Source organism: Bos indicus x Bos taurus, chromosome 24 (genome assembly GCF_003369695.1).
Source record: "Bos indicus x Bos taurus breed Angus x Brahman F1 hybrid chromosome 24, Bos_hybrid_MaternalHap_v2.0, whole genome shotgun sequence".
NCBI classification, from domain to species: Eukaryota; Metazoa; Chordata; class Mammalia; order Artiodactyla; family Bovidae; genus Bos; species Bos indicus x Bos taurus.
The window spans coordinates 23,695,145-23,709,032 of record NC_040099.1 but is presented as its reverse complement, the minus strand read 5'-3'; the positions used below and the strand labels follow the sequence as shown (position 1 = coordinate 23,709,032).

The 13,888-nt window shown below is 37.5% G+C and overlaps 1 protein-coding gene across 5 annotated transcripts in view; it reads left to right on the top strand.

The window, feature by feature from the left end:
• ASXL3 (ASXL transcriptional regulator 3) overlaps positions 1-13,888 on the top strand; it is a 195,349-nt gene that overhangs the window by 108,128 nt on the left and 73,333 nt on the right. For all 5 annotated transcript variants that reach the window (XM_027525827.1, XM_027525826.1, XM_027525831.1 and 2 more), the window contains one exon: positions 11,626-11,789. In XM_027525827.1, coding sequence (XP_027381628.1) covers positions 11,626-11,789 — 164 coding nt within the window. The remainder of the gene's footprint in view (positions 1-11,625; positions 11,790-13,888) is intronic.

Genomic DNA, 13,888 nt, shown 5'->3' with positions numbered 1-13,888 from the left:
GCAGAAGAGTTGGACATGACTTAGCTACTAAACAACAACTAGATCCTTTGCCATGTTATCTCATTTACTTCAATTATATACAATAAAATGATTTTTATTTTGCACCTGAATAAACTGAGGGCCAGAGGGTGAAGGAGGTTGTCCATAAATGACATGGCTAAAGATCTAAGCCAGGGGCTGGCTGGCTCGCAAAATCTAAACTGTTATCTGGGGATATGTTCTGAATGTCTAGTCTGCCTAGACCTGTGGGCACCAGTGAAGAGCAGCATAGCATCCATGATATGATGAGCCTGCCATGGGCGTTAAAATGTAGGAACCCTAGTTACATACACAAGGAGAGCTAGCAACTAACAGATTTTCTGGCTGATCCTGTAAAATCAGACAGAGGAAGAAGGTGGGATTTAAAATAAATCAATTAATGTAAAAATCTGTCAAAAGTTACCTGAAGTTTATTACTAGGAAGGAACTGTGACTGACTGACTAACCCAGCAGCCAGCTGAATATAGTGGCTTCTTTTGTGCAGGTGAAGTCGGTAGTACTGATTAAGCCTCCCGTGTATGCCCAGCACTATAGAATGATAAGTGAAAACATGTCAAAAGAAAGTAAAACGGCCTTAAATGTAACCATCTCCAGATAGTATCCCACGTCTCTTGTAGGAAGTGATGTTTCTGATGTTCTGTGACCTTAGGGATCTTACAGAGTAAAAGATTCTGTGTGCTGTGCAACATTTTAGAATCAGGATGGTTTTATTACTTATATATATATATATATATAAGTAATATATATATATATGTCATATATATATGTACATTTTGCTTCCCACTCTTTGCCATGAAGTTGTTACTTCCTTAGAAGCAGTGACTTTCCCATCTATCTTGGTAGTACTTTCCGCACCCATTATGTCTGTCTCATTTAGTAGGTGTTGAATACGTTTTCAGCGAGTTATTTATAAGTAACAGGATGGCAAGTATATTTGTCTTGATGAGTGAGGCATCCTGTAGTTTTCTGCGTAGTAGGGTAGTTACTTGTAGTTGAATAAGAATGACCCTGTGCTTCTTCGGGAAGGTCTTTCTTTGTTGAACCGACACAGGGTGAATGCAAAACCAGATGAGCCCACCCAACACTCCTTAGCCAGCCAGATACAGTCATCTGCCTCTCCCACCAGTGAGACATCTAATTCACACAATTTTAGAAATGTAGCTTTAACCCTCTTTGTCTTCTCTATGGAGAGATAACTACATAGTCCTAGCCTGTTGAAATCATTCTGAATGAAAATAAATGCTGTAAGTCTATTCTACCTTCAGCTGATAATTCTGAAATTAAATCCAGTCCAAATTAGACTTCAGACTGTTAAGTCTAGAGTTTGATCCTCATTGTCAGTTTATCCTTACAGGACATAAAATACTCCTAGTTGTCCCTGAATGCTTCCTGTTGGTCTTTGGCAATTACTTAATTTGTCCAGTAGTGGAATAGGCACCCTGTCCAAGGTAATAGGTTTCAACAGGATCTTGGAATCTAAATATATGTAGCCCAGGACACGGTGAATCCCAGTGTTTCCCCGAGGACCCTGCAGTAAAGGACAGACCCCAGTACAGCCCTCCTCCGGTTCCTTCACAGGCCAGCTTTCTGGGGAGGGTTAGGAGCACACAGTGGTGGTGGCGGTGGTAATGGCAGCAGCATTGACAGTATTATAGTAGTAATAATAATAAAGCTTCCGTATCCCTCAGCTGTTCCAGTTCTGATAGTGATCTTGAAATTCTTATGAGAAATATTGATAGCACTCAGCTTGGGAACCCATTACTTTTCACATAGTTTTTTTTCTTTTTTCTTTTCTGTTTTATCTTATTTGTTCTTTGCCAGGGTTTTGTATAAAAATTATAAGGCTATTTCTCCGAGTAGCTCTCTGGCTGACATGGTGACGTGGGTTACTCTGAGTGAGTGCAGTTGAAAAAGAAAATGGATCTAAAGATCCGATGATGTTATTATTAAAAAACTCTGATGATGTTATATTAAAAAACAACCGAAACCTTGCTGGTCCCTCTCCCATTTCTGAATCATGCATGGTAGAAAATTCTAATCTGACATGCACAAAAACAAACTAACAGTATCTACAAGGCCCCTTTTATTATCTCAGGGCTTGAAAATCAGTATGGTATTAGACCACCAAACAACTAGGTGGAAAAACCACATCAGTGAGATGTAAGGTAGGTTCTGACTGAAAATGGAGTTTGAAGTATATGGGGTTTTTTTGCCTAATCAGTTGTTTTAATGTCCTTTATCATTATCTTGGTGGTGGTTTAGTCACTAAGTCATGTTCGACTCTTGTGACCCCATGGACTGTAGCCCTCCAGGCTCCTCTGTCCATGGGATTTTCCAGGTAATAATACTGGAGAGGGTTTCCATTTCCTTCTCCAGGGGATCTTCCAGGCCCACAGATCAAATCCAGGTCTCCTGCTTTGCAGGCAGATTTTTTACCAACTAAGCCACCAGGGAAGCCCATACATATCCTTATCTTAGCAAAGGATAAAACACATATAAAACCTCACCTATGGAGTTTTCTGAGAGATGGATTATGGAATTTACAAAAAATTACTAATGATAATCTTTCTTACCACTTTTTTGGTATTAATTTCTTGTATATTTCCATAACTAAAATGTAAGTTCCTTGAATTAGAGGTCGTTGACCTATACCATTTATAATTATGCTTCTTCCTTCCTAGTCACACAGTAGGAGTTTAAAAAGTGCTTGCTAAACGAATTCAAGCTTCTAATGGATGTCTCTGAGGGGATTTTAATAAATGTCCTCAGTGAGCCCAACTTCTGGGATTCATTCCAGTATATTTTATTAGGTTTAATCTTTTCGTAGTGAAGAATTACAACTTTGCTGGTTTCATAAACGTTACGTACTTTTAAGATAAATTAATGTAGGAAAGTAAAAAAATTGAATAGTAACCCGAAATCCTGTCATCAACAATAACTTTCCCTGTTGTTTTATAAATACTATTTGACATCTCCTGATGTGTAGCCATAGTCAGAGGTCATCTTAGAAAAACCAAATTATACCATTTTAATTAAAAATACTAAATTTAATTAAGTTTGGCCTGAATAATAAAAAAGAATGAAAGTAAAACCAAAAACAAAATCGCTAAACATTGCCACAAGATGTATTCATATCTGAAAGTTCTCTCCAAAGCTGTTAAAATGTGACAGACTGAAATAGAAGTGATAATTTTTTTAACTACTCAAACTTTGGCTAATATATTTTGAAGGAGGGGGAGATAATTGCACTTACAATCCCACTTACCTCCATGTTTTCGTTATGTTATTTTTTAAATGGGCTTCCCTGGTGGCTAAGCTGGTAAAGAATCTGGCTGCAATGTGGCAGACCTGGGTTCAATCCCTGGGTTGGGAAGATCCCCTGGAGAAGGCAGCGACTACCCACTCCAGTATTCTGACCTGGAGAATTCCATGGACTGTATAGCCCATAGGGTCGCAAAGAGTCCATCAAGATTATTAACATTTAAAAATCTATTTTTTTTACCATAATCCCTGTTTGTCACTAACCTCATGGTACTGTATTGTAATCGAGTCAATGCTCCCTGATAGAATTTTTACAGTCTCTTCATTTTGTGAAAGGTACTCGATTTAGGTTGTAGATGGCTAGATTTTACCCTCTGATAATTATTTTTTCTTTAGACTTCACTCTTCAAAAGCCTGCTTTTCTTCACTGAACTCTTTCAGAATCTATTCCTCTGTAATTTTTTTGAGACGATGAAGAACTCTTTGATTTTGAACTCTTTCTGTATTTCCTTGGGCAGTTCTTGTAACATAAGGCTTTGGTCTGCCTCTTTGATGGGCTCCTTCCCTCTGCTTGAGTGTATCTCCTGTGGACATTTTATGTGCTAATCCTGTGGGATTTCCCTTCTGGAAAATAGGAAGTTTTAAGCCAACAAGAGCTCCAGAGTCTGCCGCCTTTACTCAGATTGATGCTCTTCAAACTCCCTTTGGTTACAATAATTCCCCTGACCCCGATCAGACGCTTTCCCATGATTTTATTGACTCCTAATGTTGTCTTTAGTAGTATAGACACTTAGTGCGGCAGTTTGACAGTTGTCCCTTCTCTGTTTCTCTGGACTTCAACTACTTTATACTTTCAGTTCAGTTCAGTCGCTCAGTCGTGTCCAACTCTTTGCAACCCCATGAAGTGCCAGCATGCCAGGCCTCCCTGTCCATCACCAACTCCCGGAATTCACTCAAACTCAGGTCCATCGAGTCGGTGATGCCATCCAGCCATCTCATCCGCTGTTGTCCCCTTCTCCTCCTGCCCCCAATCCCTCCCAGCATCAGAGTCTTTTCCAGTGAGTCAACTCTTCGCATGAGGTGGCCAAAGTACTGGAGTTTCAGCTTTAGCATCATTCCTTCTAATGAACACCCAGGACTGATCTCCTTCAGAATGGACTGGTTGGATCTCCTTGAAGTCCAAGGGACTCTCAAGAGTCTTCTCCAACACCACAGTTCAAAAGCATCAATTCTTCAGTGCTCAGCTTTCTTCACAGTCCAACTCTCACATCCATACATGACCACTGCAAAAACCATAGCCTTGACTAGACGGACATTTGTTGGCAAAGTAATGTCTCTGCTTTTGAATATGCTGTCTAGGTGGGTCATAACTTTTCTTCTAAGGAGTAAGCGTCTTTAAATTTCATGGCTGCAGTCACCATCTGCAGTGATTTTGGAGCCCAAAAAAATAAAGTCTGACACTGTTTCCACTGTTGCCCCATCTATTTCCCATGAAGTGATGGGACCGGATGCCATGATCTTCGTTTTCTGAATGTTGAGTTTTAAGCCCACTTTTTCACTCTCCACTTTTCACTTTCATCAAGAGGCTTTTGAGTTCCTCTTCACTTTCTGCCATAAGGGTGGTGTCATCTGCATATCTGAGGTTATTGAGATTTCTCCCAGCATCATTCTTGATTCTAGCTTATGCTTCCTCCAGCCCAGCGTTTCTCATGATGTACTCTGCATAGAAGTTAAATAAGCAGGGTGACAATATACAGACTTGACGAACTCCTTTCCTGATTTGGAACCAGTCTATTGTTCCATGTCTAGTTCTAACTGTTGCTTCCTGACCTGCATATAGGTTTCTCAAGAGGCAGGTCAGGTGGTCTGGTATTCCCATCTCTTTCAGAATTTTCCACAGTTTATTGTGATCCACACAGTCAAAGGCTTTGGCATAGTCAATAAAACAGACATAAATGGTTTTCTGGAACTCTCTTACTTTTTCCATAATCCAGCAGATGTTGGCAATTTGATCTCTGGTTCCTCTGCCTTTTCTAAAACCAGCTTGAGCATCTGGAAGTTCACGGGTCACGTATTGCTGAAGCCTGGCTTGGAGAATTTTGAGCATTACTTTACTAGCATGTGAGATGAGTACAATTGTGCGGTAGTTTGAGCATTCTTTGGCATTGCCATTCTTTGGGATTGGAATGAAAACTGACCTTTTCCAGTCCTGTGGTCACTGCTGAGTTTTCCAAATTTGCTGGCACATTGAGTGCGGCACTTTCACAGCATCATCTTTCAGGATTTGAAATAGCTCAACTGAAATTCCATCACTTCCACTAGCTTTGTTCGTAGTGATGCTTTTTAAGGCCCACTTGACTTCACATTCCAGGATGTCTGGCTCTAGGTCAGTGATCACACCATTGTGATTATCTGGGTCGTGAAGCCCTTTTTTGTACAGTTCTTCTGTGTATTCTTGCCACCTCTTCTTAATATCTTCTGCTTCTGTTAGATCCATACGATTTCTGTCCTTTATCGAGCCCATCTTTGCATGAAATGTACCCTTGGTATCTCTAATTTTCTTGAAGAGATCTCTAGTCTTTCCCATTCTGTTGTTTTCCTCTATTTCTTTGCATTGATTGCTGAGGAAGGCTTTCTTATCTCTTCTTGCTATTCTTTGGAACTCTGCATTCAGATGCTTCTATCTTTCCTTTTCTCCTTTGCTTTTCACTTCTCTTCTTTTTACAGCTATTTGTAAGGCCTCCCCAGACAGCCATTTTGCTTTTTTGCATTTCTTTTCCATGGGGATGGCCTTGATCCCTGTCTCCTGTACAATGTCATGAACCTTCGTCCATAGCTCATCAGGCACTCTGTCTATCAGGTCTAGTCCCTTAAATCTATTTCTCACTTCCACTGTATAATCATAAGGGATTTGATTTAGGTCATACCTAAATGGTCTAGTGGTTTTCCCTACTTTCTTCAGTTTAAGTCTGAATTTGGCAATAAGGAGTTCATGGTCTGAGCCACAGTCAGCTCCTGGTCTTGTTTTTGCTGACTGTATAGAGCTTCTCCATCTTTGGCTGCAAAGAATATAATCAATCTGATTTCGGTGTTGACCATCTGGTGATGTCCATGTGTAGAGTCTTCTCTTGTGTTGTTGGAAGAGGGTGTTTGCTATGATCAGTGCATTCTCTTGGCAAAACTCTGTTAGCCTTTACCCTGCTTCATTCTGTATTCCAAGGCCAAATTTGCCTGTGTCCAGGAATTAGACACTAAGATAACTGCATCTTTTCTTCCTCTGATTAGGGAGGTGAGGTACCAGCTTTGATAAGATAAGTCAGCTATAAGATAAGATCAGATATAATGAGCTTGTTCTTAAGCCAATTAAGAATAAGTATGTTAGGATAATTAAAATGGGATTAAACATCCTGTGTGGTGACAAATTTAGCAATAAGTTCATCTGCTCTGTCTTTGTTCTGAAATTATAAAGCATAGTTTTGCTTCAATGGACATCTTTGAAATAGATCTTATTTTTTGATTTTGTCATGAAAGTCTATGTACCTCTCTGAATCTTTCTTTTTTTCCCTATGATACTCTTAAATATTTTGAACCATGCCAGATAGTAACCAACAGCATAAGTTTGACTTCTCACATTGTCTGTAACATGTTTCTAAGGTTTTACAATTTTCCCATTTCCCCAATACTCCCTCCCAAAGTCACCCTTGGTAAATGACCCCAACTTCCTCTCATGGATTAGAATTAAGCAGGTTCCTTTTCTATATTTTCAGCATTTCTGTCTCTAAGTTTTGCCTTTGCCTCCCCTGCTGAGAAAAAATAACTTCTTCCTAATTCCTTTCTCCTTGTAGTCTATTTTATTTTCCTGTGAAACACTTTAAATATGTAGAAAAATAAAGATGCTAATCAAACATACATCTGTATCAAACATACATCTGTAATCAAACATACATTTGACTTCACTCCTAACAAATGTCAGGAGTTTTTTGGGAATCCTTTAGATTTTTTTTTTAATTGATAAAATTGTTGTACATTTTTGTGTTTATAAGTGAGATTGGCCACAAATTCTCTCTTGTATTATCCTTGTATGTCCTTATTTTGAAATAAGTTATATTAATTTCATAAAGTAAATTTAAGAGCTTTCTTTCTTTACTTATTCTCTAAAATATATATCTATATAAGTGGTGGGAGAGTTGCTTGATGTATTGGTAAAATTAGTCTTCAGAGCTGTTTGTAATATGTGATGTGTGTACACTTTGAGTAGGAGGGTTTTTTATTTATTTTATAAGAATTTACACAAATTTATTGAGGCTTGCTATTTTTAATATAATTTGAAAATTTGTGAACTTGAAATATTTTAGTTTATCTGTTCAAAAGTGAAAGTGAAGTCATGTCCGACTCTTTGCGACCCCATGGACTGTACCCTACCAGGCTCCTCCGTCCATGGGATTTTCCAGGCAAGAATACTGGAGTGGGTTGCCATTTCCTTCTCCAGGAGATCTTCCCGACCCAGGGATTGAACCTGGGTCTCCCACATTGTAGACAGATGCTTTAGCGTCTGAGCCACCAGGGAACCGTAAAGTTTTAACTGAAGAGTCTGTGATGAAAGTGAAGTCACTCAGTCCTGTCCGACTCTGTGACCCCATGGACTGTGGCCTACCAGGCTCCTCCGTCCCTGGGATTTTCCAGGGAGGAGTACTGGAGTGGGTTGCCATCCTTCTCCGAAGGATCTTCCCAACCCAGGGATCGAACCTGGGTCTCCTGCATTGTAGGCAGACTCTTTACCATCTTAGCCACCGGGGATGTGTTCAAAAGTATTGGCTAAAATCATAGTAGTATGCTTTTTACATCTATCTCAGCCAGGGCAGGAGATGCAAGAGATGCAGGTTCAATCCCTGGGTCAGGATGATTCCCTTGAGAAGGAAATGGCAACCCACTCCAGCATTCTTGCCTGGAAAATTCCATGGACAGAGGAGCCTGCCATCAGTCTAACACGACTGAGCATCCACACACACATACTTTTTTAAATCTAATTTTCATTATATTTGCCTTTGAATCTATACTATACCTCAAATTATGTGCCTATCTTTTATTCCTATTAATGTTTATTTAAGCTATCTCTCTTTAGAGGTATACCTGTTTTATTGTTAATGAAAAAATCCTTTTTCTGTTCTTGATGGTCATAATTGTTCTTTTCTATTTATGAATATCCATTCTGCTTCTTTACAGTCTTTCTTTTTCAGTTTTTATTCTATAGTTCATTCATTAACTTCTTGATTTGCACACTCAACTCTTGAATTTTCAGTATTTTTTCTTCTCTTAAATATGCACAATTTATCTTTATAACCAATTTAGCTGCTTTTTACAAATTTTGGCATGTCACTTAGAATCTAAATATTTTGTAATTTCCATTACAAAATTTTTTAACTTATGAGTTACTTGTAAGTTTGCTTCCAAGTTTCCAAACATATAATGGGTGTGGGAAGACCAAAGAGTTGCTACATTTCTGTTATTGATATCTAAGTTTACTTCTTTGTGGATAGAGAGATGAGATTTTCTATTATTTTTCAGTATTTGTTGAGACTCACAGGTCTGTTTTGGGTATTTTTTTTAAACTGTTTCTTGAGTGCTGACTAAAAGAAAATGCTTTAGTTCAGTGCTTAAATTCATTGGTTTAAGATTGATTATAGAGTTTTTAAAGTCTTCTTCATTCTTAAGACAAGTTTTTTACCTGTTACCTCAATGTTAGTCACTTAGTCATGTCCAGCTCTTTGTGACCCCATGGACTGTAGCCCAGCAGGCTCCTCTGTCCATGAGATTTCCCAGGAAAGAATCCTGGAGTAGGTAGCCATTCCCTTCTTCAGGAGATTTTCCTGACCCAGGGATTGAACCCAAGTCTCCTGTATTGCAGGCAGCTTCTTCACCATCTGCTATCTGATAAAATATGTCCAGATATCCCATTAGCATTATGGAGTACCAATTTCTATTTTTAATTATCTCAATTTTAAATTTTGAATGTTATGCAGTTTAAATGGATCCAGGCTTAAGGTCATTGTATTTTCCTGGTGAATTCATTTTATACCTAAGGAATTATTTTCTTACCCCAAAAAAGGTTTGTTTTTTTTTTTTTTTTTTAAAGCTTTATCTTTATCTGATGTTAATATTATAGTTTTGCTTTTCTTGTTGTGTTCAATGTCTTCCTGCTGTTTTGAGTTTTTCTCCTCGTTTTTGGTTTTCTTGATCGTTATTTTAAGTGTATCTCTTGTAAGGCAGCATATAATTGGATTGTGTTACTTTTAAAAACTAATATGAAAATCCACTTGTATATTTTTTTATTGTGTTGGACTTAATTAAATTTTTTTTAATGACTTCGTGTGATTGAGTTTTCTTTCCAGGAATTTATTTGGAAGTTCTAAGTCTTTCATTTTTCCCAGTGACACCTGTAGACTCTACCTATAGAGTTTTAACAAAGTTAAAAACTAGATGGTATCTCTTTTGTTCTCAAACAGTGCCAGAGTTATATAGCATTCTCATTTCAGTCACACTGTATCATCTCTCATGCAATTGTGTACTGTTTTCTTTTTCTTTTTTCCATTTTAATTCATGTTAGTTTTATTTTCCTCTGTTAGTATTTATTTGGAGTTACTCATGTCTATTCATCTTCTGGTTTTTTATTACTTCTGCAACCCACCCATTCTTTCTTTGAGTTAATTTCTTTGTTTGTTAAAAGCATGCACTAGTGATTTTTCAGCATGATTCTCTAAGGGACTATTGTTCAGTTGCTAAGTTGTGTCTGTCTCTTTGTAACCGCATGAATTGCAGTACTCCAGGCTTCCCTATCCTTCACTATCTCCCAAGTTTGCTCAAACTCATGTCCATTGAGAGAGTGATGCCATCCAGCCTTCTCATCCTCTGTTACCCCTTTGTACTCTTGTGCTCAATCTTTCCCAGCATCACGGTCTTTTTGCAGTGAGTTGGCTCTTTGCATCAGGTGGCCAAAGTATTGGAGCTTCAGCTTCAGCATCAGTCCTTCCAATGAATATTCAGGGTTGATTTCCTTTAGGATTGACTGGTTTAATCTCCTTGCAGTCCAAAGGACTCTCAAGAATCTTCTCCAGCACCACAATTTGAAAGCATCAATTCTTCAGCACTCAGCCTTCTTTATGGTCCAGCTCTCACATCTGTACATGACTACAGAAAAGCCATAACTTTGACTATACGGACCTTTGTCAGCAAAGTGATGTCTCTGCTTTTTAATACACTGCCTAGGTCTGTCATAGCTTTTCTTCCAAGAAGAAAAAATCTTTTAATTTTGTGGCTGCAGTCACCATTGGCAGTGATTTTGGAGCCCAAGAAAATAAAATCTGTTACTGTTTCCACTTTTTCTTCATCTATTTCCATGAAGTGATGGGACCAGATGTCACCATGTTAGGTTTTTTTTGAATGCTGAGTTTTAAGCCAGCTTTTTACTCTATTCTTTCACCTTCATCAAGAGGCTCTTTAGTTCCTCTTCTGTTTCTGTCATTAGTGTGGTCTCATCTGCATATCTGAGAGAATTTCCATTTTGGATAGTACTGAAAATATTCTTATATCATTGCTATCATTGCCATTTAGAGGGACATTTTTATTAATTAAATTCTAGATCAAAACTTATTTTCTTTTGTCCCTTTGAAGATATTTCATTGTCATCTGTTATTTATTGGTAATGTGATTCTTGGGTCTTATATTGATCTCTTTGTGGGTAATCTGTTTTTGCTCAAAATAATTTTAAGATATTCTTTTTATTTTTGATATTTTGCGTTTCAACACATCAGATGAAGGAATGAGTATTTATCCTTTTTGTGATTTGGTGTGTTGCTTTTTCTGAGGACTCTTGTCATTTTTTAGTTCTAAAACTTGGAGAGACATTTGCTCTTCAAATATTGCCCCTCTGTGATCTGCTGTGTTTTTTCGTTCTCAAACTCCTATAAATGTGCATCCTGACTACTTAATCTATTCCCTGTATTTTTGCTCTATCCTGCATTTTTGACTCATTTTTAATGCTGCATTCCAGATATCTTTATCAGCTTTATCTAGACCTGGTGCTATGTTGGGTTAAATAAACAGATGGTATTGAGTGAAGTAGACATTATGAAAATTAAAGGCAACTAAGGCAAGATAGAAACGCAAAGAAGCTTTGGAGATTTTCTTCTGAAATGTCACTCTGAAAAGAGACACAATTAAGTACATTATTGAATATATATATACCTTCAGTATACATTTTATGTGTGTGTACAGGTGTATGTTTTCCCAATCTATAGTGAATTCATACCTCTTGCTTATTTATCACAGGACACTTGAAATGGACCAAAGCTGAGGACATTGACATAGAAACCCCGGGATCTATTCTTGTCAACACTAACTTGAGGGCATTAATAAATAAACATACATTTGCTTCCTTACCTCAGCATTTTCAACAGTACCTCCTGCTTTTGCTCCCAGAAGTGGATAGGCAGGTAAGTAGAAGTTTCAGACATTTGATATCAGTTACCAGTTATATCATTATGAAGTGGCAGGTCTGTTATCGAAGATGACTGATACCTGAGTGGATGGTTTTGTAATAGTCTAGTATATTTATGTAACTTATATACTTATTGCTGGCATTGGTGTGTTTGCTTAATCTGCCAAAACAGACTCATTTTTTATTATCACTAGTGAGCCAGTTCAAATGTTAAAATATAGCACATTGCCATAGAGTGGAAACAACAGACCTACCCACATTGGGAAGGAAAAACAAAGAAATCAAAGGTTCCATTATCAAATAAATCTTTGAAGTAGCTGCTCCTTTGCCCTGAGGGAATATTGAAGTGCAGCAATAAAAAGCCAGGGTTTCTAAGAAATTATGTAAATGTTTTCATTCTCAACTCTTTCCAAAAAGCATTTAAAATTTATGTTTGGAGTTGGCTTCTGAAAGTCTATCATCATGAATATGATTGCCTATAAATAATCACGTTTTATCTTTATATTTAGTTGAACTGGAAATGCTTTCAGTGTATTTTTGTATTTTTGAAAAGCTTCTAAAATAAGGAAGTACAAATATAGACTCATAATAGCAGGCATCAATCATCTTCTAAAGCTGTTTGCTTTGAAAAGAAAAAAAATATTTCATCACATAAACTTTTATTAAATTTCACAAAAATTATTAAATGGTAACTAAGGAAACATTTCCTTGCAATTTTCATTTCAATAAGAGTTGACACTGTATGTAGTTCCCAGTTGATGGACATATTATGCATGTGTTTATAAATTTGCATCTCAAAACTAGAGACACATCCATAAATTGATATGGGCAAGGTTGATTCAATATTTCCATATTATTTTGAACAAATATTCTTAGCTTTTTATTTGATTCTCTTTTCTTCTAACTTACCAACTTTTTCATACATACTTAAAATTTGATGAGCTGCTGTTTTCTACCATTCTTTTGTATCTCTTTGGTGGATATTATTGTTCATTTTAGAAAAATACTGTTTTGATTTTTGTGCATTTTTGTTTGAAATTTATTCAGTATTCTGAATATAATAAATATTTGGTGCTTTGGAATAACAGAAATACAGTAAGTGCCTATTACATATTTATTCAATCAGTGATTAAATACACTCAAGTTGGATACAGAAGCTATATTCCTAAATAATGAAAATATGAGTTAGAAACAGGTGAACATAGAGAGAAAAGCACAAAGTAAATTGAACTTTTATATGTAGAAGGGAAAAAAAATCACAGACAAATTCAAGATCCTTGAATTGGGCCTAGAAGTAGAGGCAGAATTTGAATGAAATAGGTGGAGATGTGTTTTATGTGAAAGATTCAAATATACAAAATCAAAAGTGAATTGTGAGCGGAGTCTGGATTATAGGAACAGCAATACCAATGGGTCTGGAATGACAAATTAGAAGTCGATTTTAGAAGATGCTTTGAGTATAAGGCTAAGAAGTCTGAACAGTGTTCTTGCTGTGTTTGCAATGCAAAGCCATTGAGGGCTTTTGAGCAGAGCTGTGTAATAAGATCACTACTTCTTAAGAAAATTATTCTGGCAATACTGAAAAGGGAATGTTAGAGATGGGAAGCATGAAAGTGGAAAGGGTTGTTAGAAAGTCATTTTAGTTGTTCCAGAAGGCAAAGTGAGGGCTTGAATTTGAGGAATAGCATTGAACTTGAAAAGGAATGTGGTTTAGCTGCTAAGTTGTGTCCAACTCTTGCGACCCCATGGACTGTAGCCTGCCTGGCTTCTCTGTCCTTGGGATTCTCCAGGCAAGAGTACTAGAGTGGGTTGCCATTTCCTTCTCCAGGGGATCTTCCAGACCCAGGGATCAAACCCAGGTCTGCTGCATTGCAGGCAGATTCTCTACCAGCTGAGCTACAAGGGAAAAGGAATAGGATGATGCAATCACCATCACCAGTCCCCACTGCCGCCATCATCACTGTCATCCAGGGGCAGCAAGTTTACATTTTGCCAAATAACACTTGAAGCAGGATTTTGGGAGAAGTGGCTGATAATTCCTGGGTTTCAAGTTGGTATGACTGAGCATTGCGTTCAGGTATTTAGAAAAACTTT